Source organism: Trematomus bernacchii, unplaced genomic scaffold (genome assembly GCF_902827165.1).
Source record: "Trematomus bernacchii unplaced genomic scaffold, fTreBer1.1, whole genome shotgun sequence".
NCBI lineage: Eukaryota > Metazoa > Chordata > Actinopteri > Perciformes > Nototheniidae > Trematomus > Trematomus bernacchii.
Window position 1 is genome coordinate 11188932 of NW_022987828.1, and position 14887 is coordinate 11203818.

The window sequence follows — 14887 nt, forward strand, 5'->3', positions numbered from 1 at the left end:
CCTGAATCTGCCAACCAATCTGATTGGTTGTTTTTTGGGTATCCCTTGACACTGACCAATCAGATTCTACGTATCTCATTCCAACTGTTAAAAGGCTCAGTGAAAGCAAAACAGGCTCGAATGTCATAGTAATACCAGCGACAAAATTCAGTTTACATGTTACCTTTTTTATGCTATGAGTCTAGTTACTTATAGTAAAAACATGTTATTTTTAATTCGTGCATCGTAATTTGCTGCATCTTTTGCCAAGCAACCACGTGGTATCCTCTCAAAGGGGATAACAGGATGATGTCATCGTAAAAAATACTGCAGCAAGCAGTCTGCAGTAATGCATGACAGCTTGTGCAACAGTTCCAAGCGCCCAATTGTTGTTGTTATTGACGGATATCTACACTACCCCAGGACAAACATTGATGTGCACCATAATTATTACTTGGCCATTGTTCACCTGCGAAAATGCATGCATGCAACTCTTGTTTACAGGAAAGCCCGTCCCACTTCAAGGTGATGTCATTGAAACAAACATCAGTAGATTTTGCGCATAGAAATACACATCCCAAACAAATATTTGAGATGTGGATTTGCAAGACTTTGGAAGAAGCTACTATTTGTTTTTAACCATTTAAGGCTCTTTTATAAAATAACCCTTATGTAATATCTTAAACCAGCAAAAAAACATTCAAAATAAGAGAATAAATGTAGCCATACAATTTTTTTTTAAATGATTTGCACATTAAAAGTACTCCACTTACAACGATAAGAAAACGAAGGCACATCATATTACATATGCATGTCTTATTTATTATCTCCCAGTTTAAGAACAATATTATCTTTGCTCGTCCAAGCAAGTCCTTGGTCTACTTTAGTCAAGTACACACATCCAGATAAAAGAGAGAAGTTCATAGCTGTGCACTGGACTTTGTGCTCTCAGGGAGGTGTTGATGTTGCAACAGCCCACTCAGGGAAGGGTCACCCCATACAGTAAGAGTACATAAGTGTATATTTGTACTATGTTGGAACTTGAAAGGTAGGATAGAAACAATGTTAGTCCTTATGCTTCATTCCAGGAGCCCTCAGCACCAGAGCCTTGCTGTTTTATATTCTGGCCATCAAGTCAGGATTATACCTGGGGATGCCAGAAAGAGAGACTTAAAAAGCAATTATCTAGGTACTAAGGACAAGGATTAAGATCGAGGACCAACATTGAGAACTGCTTATCTATACCACCACAACAATCAACTTAGACAAGCTTTTACAGTAAGTGCCTTTTAAATGCTACCCCTCCCCACTTGTCTACTATACATTCATTATATATTTCCTTAGTATATTCCCCTACTCAAAGGAAACCATATTCCTAACAAATTTATTTTGTCATTTAATTTAACATTGTGTGATTGCGTTACTCTGGGTGATTATAAAGTAACATTTTGAGTGCCAGTTCCCGAGTTATGCATTGGCATTACACATCAGGGCAAAATAGGCAAAAAACAAAAACAAACAAACATTCCATACAAACAGGCCATGTAAATAAAGTGGAGCTTGTTCACAAGGCAGCGCGTCTCCCACCACCAAATGTCTTCATTTGAGTGCAACCTGCTGATCATTATGTAAGACGTTCTCCATGTGCAGTGCAAATATCTGTCCATGCTGATCAAAACGGTGTCCATCTACCAATTCATGCAAGAGGAATTCACCCAGCACCCTATCAATCTAAACCTTGTTTATCCGTTGTCTTCAATGGGATAGATGTATACAAAAAAAAAAGTAATCTGCATGTCAGTCATGCTCACCATACCAAATATCAGTTATCCATCAGATTGCCACTGACTTTACATTAGAATTCCAGTTGAAAAATAATAGAGCAAGCAAAGTCACAGCTGCAAACAAGAGCTGCAGATCCATTTAGAAAGTTATCAGTTTAAGTATTAAAAAAGGTAAAACAGCTTTAGTAAGCAGTGAGGTGTTGTTTCAGCTAGAGAAAACATCACATGATGGAAAGTCAACAAAAAAAAGCTGGAAGTCGAATATTGCAAACACAACACATTTGTTATAATTGAACCCCTCAAGAGAGATCTGTGAATGTGTACCGTGTGCAGATAGAAACTGCCCTGAGTGGAAGGCACTGTATATTGAAGCAAGGTCATGATGTTTTCATCACATTATCCAGGTCCAAACACGTAACATTGACCCAACCAGGTCCGAATACATGAGGTCTGCTGTCGACTATGCCGAGACAAGAAGGTGATCGCTCGTTGTTCACAAGGTTACAATTCACACGCACTACAGGGGGTGTCAGCCTTCCATTAAGACTTTAATAGAAAACAAGTCAGTGAGAAGTGAGCTTGAAAAGGTTATATGTTCATGGTCAGTAGTATTTGAGACTAACAGCACTGTGAAGTGGAAGTAGCAGTCAGGGTTTTACGTGAAAAAGAAAACAGACAGATGCAGTTTTTTAGTGGTAGCTCTCTGTGTTGCAGCAGCAGGAGGGAACCTTAAGCATCTGGTTAGTAAAGCTACAGTACATCGTGTTGCCCTGGGAGCCTCGTACAACACACAAAAGCCGAGCCGAGTTTGGCTCAGGGTGCTCGAAGAGGACTACTCAAGTGGCACAACATGACAGCATTGGTATAGCACAATAATAAAAAGAAATCTTAAATGTTGTTAAGTGCAGCAAAGCGCATACCATTTCAGTGTAAACCAAAAAGGAAACAGACATTGACATTTTTGTCAAACAAATTAGATTAATTATTAATCTGACAAAATATATATATATATATATATATATATATATATAATTATGTATATATAAAGCACCCATTTAAAAAGTGGCGAAGTAAATTTTGTATGATTAATTAGAGACTGTGGAACATACAAATGAAAAACTAATAAGTTCAAAATCCAAACGTGATACATTTGCATTTCAAGGAGTTCTAGTTACATAATTTAAATCTCTTTTTCAAATCAAACATAAAAAGTTAACCATTGTTTACCTACTTCTTGTTAAAAACAATTTTTGGAAGTGTGCATAATGTTCTCCTTTTGTTTTTCTTGGATCGTTAGTTAAAAAGAAGGCAAACAAATAGTGCAAGAGGTAATGCAAAAGTGGGTGCTTAGAATTGGTGAAGCAAATGTGAAACAAAAGATACAGAAAGCATGGAGCATTTAGAGAGCCAAAACATCCGCACTGAAGTACCCAGACCGACCCTATTTCAGACAGACATCTTTTCCCGCAGTGAGACACACCTGTTAAGCCTGCAAAGCATACCAAAGTTTCCCCTTAAAATGGAGATAAGACTAAGACAAGAAACACTCGCAGAGGGACACCACCTGTGCATGCCTTTCACTTTCAGGACTGGCACTTCCTTTTGTCTATCTTTGATTGCTTGAGATGCCCTCCTATCAAGGTGCGTCACTTAATTGTGTCCTGTACACACCCTGTGGCATGGTTCTATGTTGTCTGTGAGCCGCGAGCGTCCCCGTCCGGACCGAGGGCAGCCGGCCGGCCTTGTGTTAAAACGCTGCCAGAGGCTATTGGCAGATGAGCAGCTTCACTCACTAAGTTCTCATATTCGCTACTGTCCTCATCTTCGTCATCATCCTCCTCGTCGTCTTCCTGCCCAGCAGCTTGTCTGTCTAATGAGTCAGAGCTCGATCCGTCCCCATTGCCAAGGTACGGGGTGCTGGGAGTGGCGACAGGATTAGAGCTGGCACCGAGCCCCGGGCCCAACCCGAGGCCCAACCCGAGGCCCATCCCCAGCGGGCCGGGAGGGGGGTGTCCCGGGGAGCCCACAGCTTGAGGTCGGGGCAGCAGAGCAGCGCTGGTGGGTGGGGAAGAGGAGGAGGAGAGCAGAGAGTCATCCTGGGACAAGAGGTCAGTGTAAGATGGAGGGTTGGGTGAGGTACTGGGCCGCTCCGGAGCAGAGGGGGTGGGAAACGTTATCCTGGAGAGAGAGGAAGCTTCAGAGGGTTCCGTGTTCTCCTCTGGAGTGGGATGGGAGTCTGTGTTTTGGGCCTCCCGCAGCCCTGTGGAACAGAGAGAAAGTTATAACTGGTGAAGAAGGTCAAGCATTTAGCTATTTTACAAAATGTTAGCTGTAAAAACTGAGGAAATCAAGTTGGCTGGTTTGCTTAACAAAAAGATGTTTAAAAAAGGCCTGGGGGAAAGGCATGGACTCAGGAGTGTAATATCTTTTGTTTTATGATCTTTGTTATTGATCTAAGGAACGTTAATGTTTCAAACCATATTACATTTAATTACACCATTACACTTTTTAGAATCAGGCACGTACTTCTCTCCTCTTCTGCTGTCTCGCGTTTCCTTAGAGCAATTTGTTGTTTGAGTTTGTTCACATCCTCTTGAATTTTCTCCTTCACACGTTCACTTTCTTCTACCTCCCCACACACAGCCTGAAAACAAGACAAACGGGTGAAAAACTCACACAAAAAGGGAAAACAAAAGGAATCTAGTCAGAAAACTATTTCACTACAAGCCAGCTCACCTGCACTTTGTCTTGTAGTGCACTGTAGACTTGGAATATTGTTCGGATATCCTTCATCACACCATCTTTGTCAAAGAATTCAGCCCTGGAATGATATTAACCAACATTAACCTCCATTATATCATTCAATACATAATTCTTCACATCACACAGAACAAGCTCATCCAGTTTGTTCTTTTATATTAACCATTTCAAAGGCATAAGAGCAGTTAAGGTGTGTATTGGTAAATGTGTTAATTTCTTTTATATCATAAACAAACGCCACAGGCTGTCATATAAATCATAAACTCAAAGGGCTGTGGTTTAAATAAAGTGATCTAAACTCCCTGCAGTTTAGATCGCTGACACACAGAATGTTCCTCTCTATAACACACAGAATGGGTCTAAGTTTAGACACAGATATATAAGCAGACGGGTGCAGTCACATAACAGCTTCCCCCTGCAGGCAGTCACCCACCAATGTATGCTGATACCACTAACAAACAGTGGCAAGACTAAACAACAACATGAGCAACCTAAAAATGGGAGTGAGAAGCGGCATGGGTGCATAGCAAAGAGAAAGCTGAGAAACCCTACCCGTGCTCTTTGATGACCTGCGTGTAGTTGAGTGAGGTGTTGGGCACTGAGGAGACTTTGTACTCCTGCTGGCTCGTGTTGCCAAGGTTTGGGATTGAGAGGGTTATCCTCTGGTTGAACCTACTGAGGAAAGATGACCAGTTAGCACTATTAAAACATACTTTTTAAGGAAATTAAGTTTATAAACATACTATTAGATCACAACAAAATAATTTTAACCCAAAATTAGCATTTTTTATTTAGTTAGAAGGATTCTGACTTATGAGGTCACGCATCACTTTTACATGATGTTATATGAGTAAGGGGCCTGAATGACTTTTTAAATTGTATGACATTGATGAAGAAACTTCTTGTATAAATGTGTCCAGAAACCGACCAGAATGGAGTATCCTAAAAGGATCTTGGATATAGAATAAAGAGACAAGATGGGAACTACCTCTATGTTTGTCATGTACCATTGTTAGTCAATATGCAGTTCTTACTTGCGGCTAGGTCTGAAAAGCACGTATTCTAGTGCGTGTGTGGAGCTGTTGGCGGTGGAGATGAAGCTGAACAGAAGGAAGACGAGGTCGGGCACACCAAGAAGCTCAGTCAGCTGTTTGTGGATGATCTGTTCCCTGAAAGACATCTGCTGCTGCGTGTTCCTCCGGAACCGGTACCAGCCAATGACGTTCTAGACAGCAGAGATAACAAAAGTTCCTTAATGTCTGTAATTTAGTAACAATCCAACCCAATTTAGGATGAAGTAAAAACATATGTGGACTGAAACACATACAAATACATCATGTGGAACAAAACAAACACTAATAATAATGGAACCTTTACTTACATAAACATAAAAATGTAATTGAAATTTATAAAATCAGTGTCTTTTTTCCCCCAACAATGTACGTTGAAATGACAATAAAAAACATCACTCACTTTCCGCCTATCTTTAAGTATGCTGTTGAGATTTTCCTCATTGAGTTTGCCTGCGTAGTCATAAAAGCTGTTGAGAGGGAAGAAACAGATAAAGTAAGTTCAAACTGAATCATCGTGTTCCTACTCCTCCTTTGTCTTGGCCTACTTCTTTACTCAATTTTGTCAGATGGGGCCATCTACTGTCCAATGTCAAATTCAGCTTGTGCTGAAATGCATGCAGGGTAATTTATGTATGCATTTAAATTGTCTGTATATGTATAATGACTTAAAACGCCAGAATCTACTCTGCAAAAAGGCATTTTTATTGAGTGACAAAAACAATAATACATGCTCAGGTCTCAGGCTCTCTACATGCATTAAACAACATCTATGGTAAGATGCCACGTTATCCTACATTGCCATATTGTGTTTGTTACAACAAAGATAATGTCAGATTTTCCTAAATTAAATGATCATGGCTAAAAATGTTGGCTAACCATTATTGTCTCCCTTAAGCTACTTCTGTTCTTCAAATTGCACACATCGGGCACATTTCACCATGTGTATTTATAACTGATGATAATAGTAGCTGTTTGAAAATAGAAACTCACATCTTACCTAAATAACTGTGCACAAGGATCATGGTTATGGATTTCTGTTGGGATAAAAAACAGACAAAAAACCTGCGTTTAGGTCATATATGCAATATATTAAAAAGATATTAGCCAAAATGTGGACAATTCTAATTAAAAAGCAGAGGACTAAAACCAAAGTTGGACAATAAGGCCACACAAACAGTACAACTGAGCTCACAAAGAAGACAAGTTCTGACTGATTTACATTGGCTTGTTGTTTCAGTTGTTTTAGTTTGGCACAATACAAAATCCTGTACAAAGCAGACTTTTATTCCAACCGCTTCAACATTTTTAGTAATCAGCAATACATTTGCACACTTCTGTGACTGAAGCAGAGGAATAAGTGCTCAGCAAAAAGCTGCTTATATGCAACTAATTACATTTCACATTCAGATCCATTGAGGCATGTTTTTTCCTGAGTGGACTGGAGTTTTAAAGGAGACATTTGAGTAGCAGTGAATCCAAACAACCCACACAACTGGACAATACATATTAACATAACAATGTATATGTCCATTATCTCGATTACTTTTAATATGTTGACATATTTTGGCACATTACAATCCAATACCGATTCCCGATGACTAATATCTCTCATTTTAAGTATCAAAATCAAAGTGAGTAATGGCATTGATCAGTTGCTACTTATTGCTGAGATGTCACAACATTTTTGTTTTGTTTTTCTGTCTTGGGGCTTACCTACTACCTGGAGCAACTCTGCCGTGCTGATCTGTGCGTCAGTGATGGTGACAGTCTCTTCTTGCCTTACATCTCCTAATAGGAAGCCCTCCTGTGGTAATACAAAACTGGGGTTAGGGCACTAATGTAGACCTGAAACAATTATCCCATTAATCTGAAAACTGACTACAAGAAAACAAAAACAAGTGTTTTATCAAATGCCAAACTTATATTGGTTCTGAATTCTCATATGTGAGGATTTACTTGTTGTGATGAAAAAAGGAAAATCTTTAGGCTTAGCAGCTGTTGGTCAAACAAAACAAGCACTTTGAAAACAAGGCATTGGAATCTGGGAAAGAGACATTTTAACCTTCTTGGGGGGGGGGGGGGGGGGGATTTTAATTGGTGAACAATGTACTTATCAATGAAAAGAGACACAAAAAACATTGGCCGCAGCTGTATAGTAAGGTAATGTTAAGGCATACTATACAGTATTTCAAAAAGCCAGATAATTTGATGTTAACTGAATGGAGTGCATACACAACAACAACAAACGTATGAGAAGCACACAATTATAATTAAATCTTGTTTACAGAAGTTATTATAGTCGTTAACTGCAGGCAAACTAGTAGTCAGCAACTCCCCACCTGTCTATGTCGACTTTTAGAGTCTTGACAAGAGGCAACGGCATATTGACAGTTAAACGATAAACCATATAAAAGAGAAATAAACATGTTTTTACGCATGCAATTCACTTTGTTGGTCGGTATTGACATCAAATGAAACTGACATTAGCTAGGTGGCTAAGAAGCCAATCGAGCAACACGGAAACGACAAAAACAATACAGTTTAATGTAGATTAGTTTTACAATTCACAGTGCTAACTTCACAGTGTAATGACATACTAAACTGATATCAGATGACAGGTCGAAGGTGACTGCAGACATTAGAAGCACTGGCACACGGAAGTCACTCGACTTGGTATCTTAGCCAACATGCTAAGTAGCTAACTACTGACTATTTCCTGGAACTCAAACTTTCCCAATACCGTTTCATCTACTGACAAAGCACGTAACGTTAATCGTGTGGATGTCTCATAATGTTATACCTACACATATCAAAGATGTGCAGGTATTCCACATGAGATCAACATTAAAATACTGTTACTGTCTTCATGTCACTGCAGCTACACAGTCTGATTTAACCATGCTTTCCGGTAAATAGACGCAACCAATACTAGCTAGCCAGCAACAGGATGATGACACTGGAAAACAACACTAACTAAAGGCTTTAATGAACGGTTAGCCACATCACTGAGCAACTCATACTTAAGCAACACTTCCTTGATATATTGTCAGCATAATTTTGAGTACTTACATGATCTGAGTTGCTGTTGGCGCTGTGATAACACACAGAACTAAAAGTATAACCTGAAATGGATGCCGCCATGATGGAAACATCCCTATCAATCCCAGCGCCCCCTGCGGTTGCAGGCACGCTCCTCCAACGCAAAGTATTCTGGGAACTGTAGGCGACGAATGACAGTCTCCTCCTAACCAGCATGGAAGTCCCTACTGAAAGCGTGGAACAGAAAAGTGGAAATGCCTCTGACCCAGGGGACGACAGATGTTCGGATAACGATTTTGGACCTTCAATACTCGGAACGAAAGAGTAGTAAGTGTTGTGATCATTTACTAACGTGAACTAATGATGGTTGGTTAATCTCACCAGGCTTCACAGCTAGCGTTAGCATAGCTACAACATGCACAAACAGAGCTAGACGTGCAACATCTGGTGTCAAGAGCAAGTAGAACATTATATTATTTTAGCTATAAAGCAAGCGCTGTTGACAGTCAGATGTGTAGTTCTTGTTTATTGGAGATTTATAATTGTAATTGGGTTGTCTTGTGGTTGTCCTTAAAAAGTAAGACCGGAGCTACAAAAACATTAGCATATTATACACTTATTTTAACCTTTAAGCTACTCTACTTACGTTCATTGCACTAGTTTGTCATTTTCCAAAATAGCAACGTGCATGTGAATAGTATGTGATTAACGGATTGTCAACTTCTGTCCTTTTCCTGCAGTTGGGAAGAGGCATACCAAAGAGAACTTGAGACATTCACAGACATTGGGGATGTTGGTGAGATATGGTAATCCTATAAGCAGTATACTGGCATGGTAATTTCTCACAAGAAAGCCAACTTTTCTACTTGTTTTGACAGTACATGCAAAAGTGACATGATGCAAAATGTGAATATGCGTAGTAAGAGCTGTGCCGAATGCATTATTTTTGGTTTCTGACAATAGCCTATGTCTTCACTAATTTATTTGTGTTTCCTTTTTTAAAGGTTTGGTGAGGAGAGCATGAGCCGTGTGCTGCGTTGGATGGACAAAGCTAAGATTCCAGAAGATTCTTCCGTTCTTGACATTGGCACAGGAAATGGAGCCTTTTTAGTTGAACTGGTGTGAACAGAGTACACATGTTTTTATGTTTTTTATTTCATGGGCAGTTAATTAGAGTGTTGTTAAAGGGTCAGGTCACCACAATCAAAAACGAGGTTTGCTTTTATATAAAGAAGTCTATATATAACGTGGGAACACAATTCCAGTGATAACTGTTGCTAATGTAGCTTTTCAGATCATCGTTACTCCATCGTTGTGTAGTACAACGATTCTGCAAAAATTATAGCATACAGTTCAAATAATGACAATTAGGTGATCTGAGCCTTTAATAGATAGTTTGTATATGATAGCTAGTTTTACTGTAATGCCCTCCTTATCAAACTACTTTTATCTTTTCTATAACAGTTGATTAGCATTGTTGTTTAATTGCTGTGTTTTGTTTTTTTTCATGTCAAGGCCAAACACGGATACAGCAATCTGACCGGTATAGATTATTCTCCAGCGTCTGTAGAATTGTCCAGAAATGTTCTGAAGGCAGAGGATTTGACAGATGTCCCTGTAAAGGTGGGTTAATGTATGTTATAACAACACTTTTGGCTGCGACAAATGGATACAGTCTTCACAAGAAAATTAAAAGGATTTGTGGGTGATCAAATATGGCTGTACTTGTTCCACTGGAGCATTCACGCTATGTCAGACTATTATAATTGTCCACGTGTGTTTATGTACTGTTACAAGCTGGCTCCGTTTGTAACAAAAGGAAAGAATATCCAAACAAAAGTTGCCCAAAACAATCATTTATTTATACCATCAAACTGGTCACAACTAACAACTAAACAAACTGAGGAGTGCTGGCCTGGTGCACAGGGCAGGGCAGCCGAGAGAGAGCGAAAGCCTGTTCTGCAGCCCTTAAATCCTCTGGAACCAGGTGCCACAGGTGGGTCTCATCTCTCCTGATTACAGGACCTGACTCTGCCTCCAGACTCTCTGTAAGGAAAAACCCAGGTTACAACAGCACCATACACTGGACAACCACAGGGTTGTCACAGTACTCACGAGTTAAAGTGCCTAACAACCCTGACGATGATATTTACACTTTTTAATAGATTACTGTTATGCTATGTATGTATGTATATATAGTACTTGGTAAACGGCATGAATCACGATTTTCCGCTAAATTTAAATTCACTCAATGTAAGTGCTGCAACGAAAGATCGTAGTGTATCTGGTGGATGTTATACCATGCACAAACCACTCATTGATACAAAATGATTTCCCACTATTCCCAAATGCCAAAGATGCAATATAGCCTTCAGCATAGCGTGTGGCAGCCTGGGAAGGTTAGAGGAAACTCTCCTGTGTTTACTATGTGGGAGAGTTGGATAGGAAGAAGTCCCTGGATGCGATGGAAGTCTGCCGTCCATTCAGGATAAACCACCAGAAATGAATTGGCAGGATTTCACACATCTTTCTAACATATATATGCAAGAAAAACAAGGTAAAAACGCTGGTCGGTCTATAAGGGATATGATGAGTGAGTTTTCCTCTCCTATGTGCATAATACAGATGAATATATATGTTATGCATCACGCACCTATGACTGTGTGCTTTGCTTGGACAGAAAGGCTTCTTCTGAAGTCAATATTGACCTTAGCCGGACAGAGGCAGCACAGAAGTTGTATGAGTGTGTGTTTGTGTGTGTTAGAGAGATGGTATGTTGGTATTTCTTTAATGCTGCAGCATGGCAAAATAATGTGTGTATGTGTTAGTGTGCATGAATGGAGTTAAGAGTTGCAGCCACATGATTCTTTGACAGGTCTTACTTCAAAGGTCATTCTTTGTCTCTAATCTGTCAAGCCATTCCTCCATTTACATAATTCTCCACCTTCTGCTCCTTTGACACATGCATTCCTTCAACACATTCACAGTTTTCCATTTTACAGCCTCACACTCAAATTGAACTCGCACTTTGCAACAATACATAAGCATTTCTGTCTCTAGTGAATCACTGTTGATCGTCTTTCATAAATCACACATTTTGTGACCCATGGTTAGTGAGAATGTAGCTCTTAAAGTCACCCCGGGGATCTGGTGCTCTGCCCTCTGCAGATAAAGGACTCCTTTCACTGGTGGTATGGTGGGTCAGCAACCTCCACTGAATTAACCGCTGTCATGTCAGCAGTTGGAATTTACTTTTAAAGTTGACCAGTGAGTTATCACACATTGCATATTATTTACCCTACACATAAAGAATAACGTTTAGGGTGTTCTTTCTATGATTGATCAACAGGTATACTTTTTCTTAATTTCTCACTTTGTACTCTGTATTTTAGGAGATGGATTTCTTAAACTGCCAAGGGGAGCTAAAGGGTTTTGATGTCTGCATTGACAAAGGAACATTCGATGCAATAAGCTTAAACCCGGACGACTCCACAGACGGCAAAAAACTCTATGTCCAAACTCTAAAAGAGGCTGTCAAGGACAAAGGATTCTTCGTTATCACTTCCTGTAACTGGACAAAGGAGCAGCTGCTAGAGCGATTTAGTGAAGGTGAGTGGTAAATTACTGATCATTTATTCGTTACATTATGTTAAATGTTGTTAATTAATTTATGAGAGGTGCTTAGGATTTTTGTAATCACATAATGCAGTTCTCTAACAGTCATAAAAGGCACTGCCTCTCCAAAAACCAACTCAATTACACAGGTAATTTACTGTAAACCTGATCCTTTTAATCAGACGTTTAAAAAATCTAAATCACTAGTTCAAATCCTTCCTAATGCAGTTTTGATTCAGCCTTGGCATTGCTCAAGCAGTTTCTAGTTCATTATTTTCTGTCTACCTGCAGCATTTTAATCGTCTGTTTTGAGTATCCCAAAAGATCAGTACTTTGGTATTCTGTCTCTTAGAGTGTCAGCTACTGTTGTTCAAAAGGGACACCCACTTTGGCTAGCAATTGAAGCAATGAAGGAGCTTTGGGTCAGATTCAGAGAAAAAAGGGTCCCATGTTAGACAATAGCTAAACAAAGTGGACTTTTCATTGATACAAGGAGCCTGTAAATATGTGTAAAAACTTACCCTGGTTGATGCTGTTCTGGCCAACATTGCCTTTAGTTAAGAGGTAAGGGATATTAAAAAAACAACACACAAACATAGCCCCTCCTTTTGGAGATTTGACATATAAGTGCACTCTTGTGCTACAGTACAATCTCGATAGCTACTTGATAACATGCCAAGATATGCAGCAATATACCAACCAAGCATGGAAAAAAGATTAACTAGCAAACACGGCTATAAACAATCCTTGATTTGAAATACTTTCAAAAAAGCTTTGCCAATATTTTGAAGGAAGAAAATACTTTCTGTTTGAGCTCAAGAATACACACAATGTGTTTTGGTGAGTAACGCCAAATGTATATAACTTTTGTTTATTTACAAGAAATGTCCACTGGGCACCTTTTTAATTGGATATGTGCCGTATTGTATATCGGTTAAATAAAATGGGAACACTTTTTGTCTAACCCGCAGTCAAAAACGCAGACACGGTTAAACAGCTGCTCCAGTTACCTGGCAGGTTGTTAAGCTGCAGGCAACAACAGCCTTGTAAAGTCAGAATTTGGGCAAGCTTCCATTAGCTGTCACTCCTCTCAGTGTAGTCACTCCAGAGAGCCTGCAGGGGGCCAAAGGGCCTTGAAATCTCATCCGTCACACTGACAGGCTGTCTTTACAGTGTCCCAGGAAGCACCACAGATGGTGGATGGATAGTTATTGACTCCCAGTTCTTCTTCTAAACCCGCTGTAGCCCTAGTCCAACAAGAAAATGTTGCTGTTCCGGTAGTTTGGCATTTCTTAAACTGCACATTTTCTCTCTGTTTTCTCACAGGATTTGAGTATGTACAAGAGTTGCCTACACCTAGTTTTCAATTTGGAGGAAAGACTGGCAACAGTGTGACAGCACTCATCTTCAAGAGAGTACATTGATTCACAAGTCCCCGGAGGATATTTTATTTTGCCATCTATTCTGTCAATCATAGGAAATCGTTCATTCATTTTTTTTTATAAACAATGTGTTATGTAGCAGATGTACAATGTAACTTAGTGGGACATTTTTCTTTAAATAAATATTTTTTGTTTTGTTCTTGTCCTCCTTCTTGCATTCATCCTCAGAACTTAAGGAACCTGTTAAATATATTCATTTAGTTTGTTATACAGTTTTGCAGTTAATGTTCTTGCTTTCAAGAGACTTCCATATGTGAACTCCTTACCCTCTCTCAGATGACACTTATTTGACTGTAATATTACTTTCCCGAGGCTAACTGTAGTCCTATTTCAGCCATAATATTATTCAGTCTTTTGTTTGTTGGATATGTTACCCCCAGGGGAAAACATCTATTTTGTTTTCATTTTACAGAAGGGAAACTAGATACACAATATGTACAGATCATTTATTCCCTATTCAATAAAACATCTGATAGCCCCTCAAGTTACTTTGCGAGGAACATGTTGAGAGGACTGACAGTTTGAAAACCACTGTTCTCTGTTACCAGGTAGTTAATTGCATCCATATTTCATGTCATGTGAAAAGTAACCCATACATCATTGGTTAAACTAGAAACCAGCAGAGCTTGGGGTCCTGAGGACCATGATTAAAAACGTCTGACCTAAAGAATAAACAAGAGGCCAATCTTTGTGGAAGAGAAGCCTGTCTGCCATTTCCTTTCTCTATGGCGTCATTAATATCTGTCAAACTCAGGATCCTAATTGCAAGCTGTGCCAGTGGTCCAATGGGAGCTGTGGATGTTGAGACACGCTGTTGAGTAAACACATGCAAGCTTTACAAGAATTACTGCCTGGAATTTTACAAGGCCCTGGATATCCTGCCTGTATGTGCATATCATGCCCACATTCACAACTCACAGACATTTTCCCATGAATTGAAACCTCCATTCAATATGTTGTCCTTTAGCTTTATCAAAGTTCACTCTAATTAAAAACAATTCATCTCGTTCGGCTGATCTTTGAGTGTTTTTATTGTATTATTAGTTATTAAATGAACTGAAGTTACCTTGGTAAATGCACTGCTGCCTGCTCAGTTTCCCTGAACAGTTGCTGTTGTTAAGAAATAGACTACACCACAATCCTGTTTGCCTTTGTAAAGTCATCCGTTTTTTGAGCAGTTTTCAAATACAATAAA

General features: G+C 39.4%; 2 protein-coding genes across 4 annotated transcripts; one reads left to right on the top strand and one right to left on the bottom strand.

The window, feature by feature from the left end:
- Window positions 1-2784: 2784 nt before the first annotated feature.
- Window positions 2785-8876, bottom strand: abraxas2 (abraxas 2, BRISC complex subunit). 2 transcript variants are annotated; one of them, XM_034152194.1, is made up of 9 exons: window positions 8666-8876; window positions 7310-7400; window positions 6594-6630; window positions 5997-6063; window positions 5558-5748; window positions 5076-5195; window positions 4500-4584; window positions 4290-4407; window positions 2785-4023 (listed from the first exon to the last, which is right to left on the bottom strand). In XM_034152194.1, the coding sequence occupies exons 1-9, from the start codon at window positions 8849-8851 to the stop codon at window positions 3449-3451; spliced, it is 1470 nt and encodes a 489-aa protein (XP_034008085.1). In that variant the 5' UTR covers window positions 8852-8876; the 3' UTR covers window positions 2785-3448. The 2 variants fall into 2 exon arrangements, with proteins under 2 accessions (XP_034008085.1, XP_034008083.1); XM_034152192.1 differs by having other exon boundaries at window positions 5076-5198.
- On the top strand, window positions 8777-14409 carry eef1akmt2 (EEF1A lysine methyltransferase 2). 2 transcript variants are annotated; one of them, XM_034152195.1, is made up of 6 exons: window positions 8777-8962; window positions 9376-9441; window positions 9640-9754; window positions 10151-10258; window positions 12028-12244; window positions 13577-14409. In XM_034152195.1, the coding sequence occupies exons 1-6, from the start codon at window positions 8850-8852 to the stop codon at window positions 13672-13674; spliced, it is 717 nt and encodes a 238-aa protein (XP_034008086.1). In that variant the 5' UTR covers window positions 8777-8849; the 3' UTR covers window positions 13675-14409. The 2 variants fall into 2 exon arrangements, with proteins under 2 accessions (XP_034008086.1, XP_034008087.1); XM_034152196.1 differs by having other exon boundaries at window positions 8868-8962; window positions 9376-9469.
- The last annotated feature ends 478 nt before the right edge of the window (window positions 14410-14887 follow it).

Coding starts and splice junctions, on each gene's coding strand:
- eef1akmt2 (XM_034152195.1), top strand. CDS start 8,850: ATGGAAGTCCCTACTGAAAGCGTGGAACAGAAAAGTGGAAATGCCTCT. Junction 9,442..9,639: donor GGGGATGTTGGTGAGATATG/GTAATCCTATAA, acceptor CCTTTTTTAAAG/GTTTGGTGAGGAGAGCATGA. Junction 10,259..12,027: donor TGACAGATGTCCCTGTAAAG/GTGGGTTAATGT, acceptor TCTGTATTTTAG/GAGATGGATTTCTTAAACTG.
- abraxas2 (XM_034152192.1), bottom strand. CDS start 8,851: ATGCTGGTTAGGAGGAGACTGTCATTCGTCGCCTACAGTTCCCAGAAT. Junction 7,401..8,665: donor CCAACAGCAACTCAGATCAT/GTAAGTACTCAA, acceptor GTATTACCACAG/GAGGGCTTCCTATTAGGAGA. Junction 6,631..7,309: donor AGAGTTGCTCCAGGTAGTAG/GTAAGCCCCAAG, acceptor TTATCCCAACAG/AAATCCATAACCATGATCCT.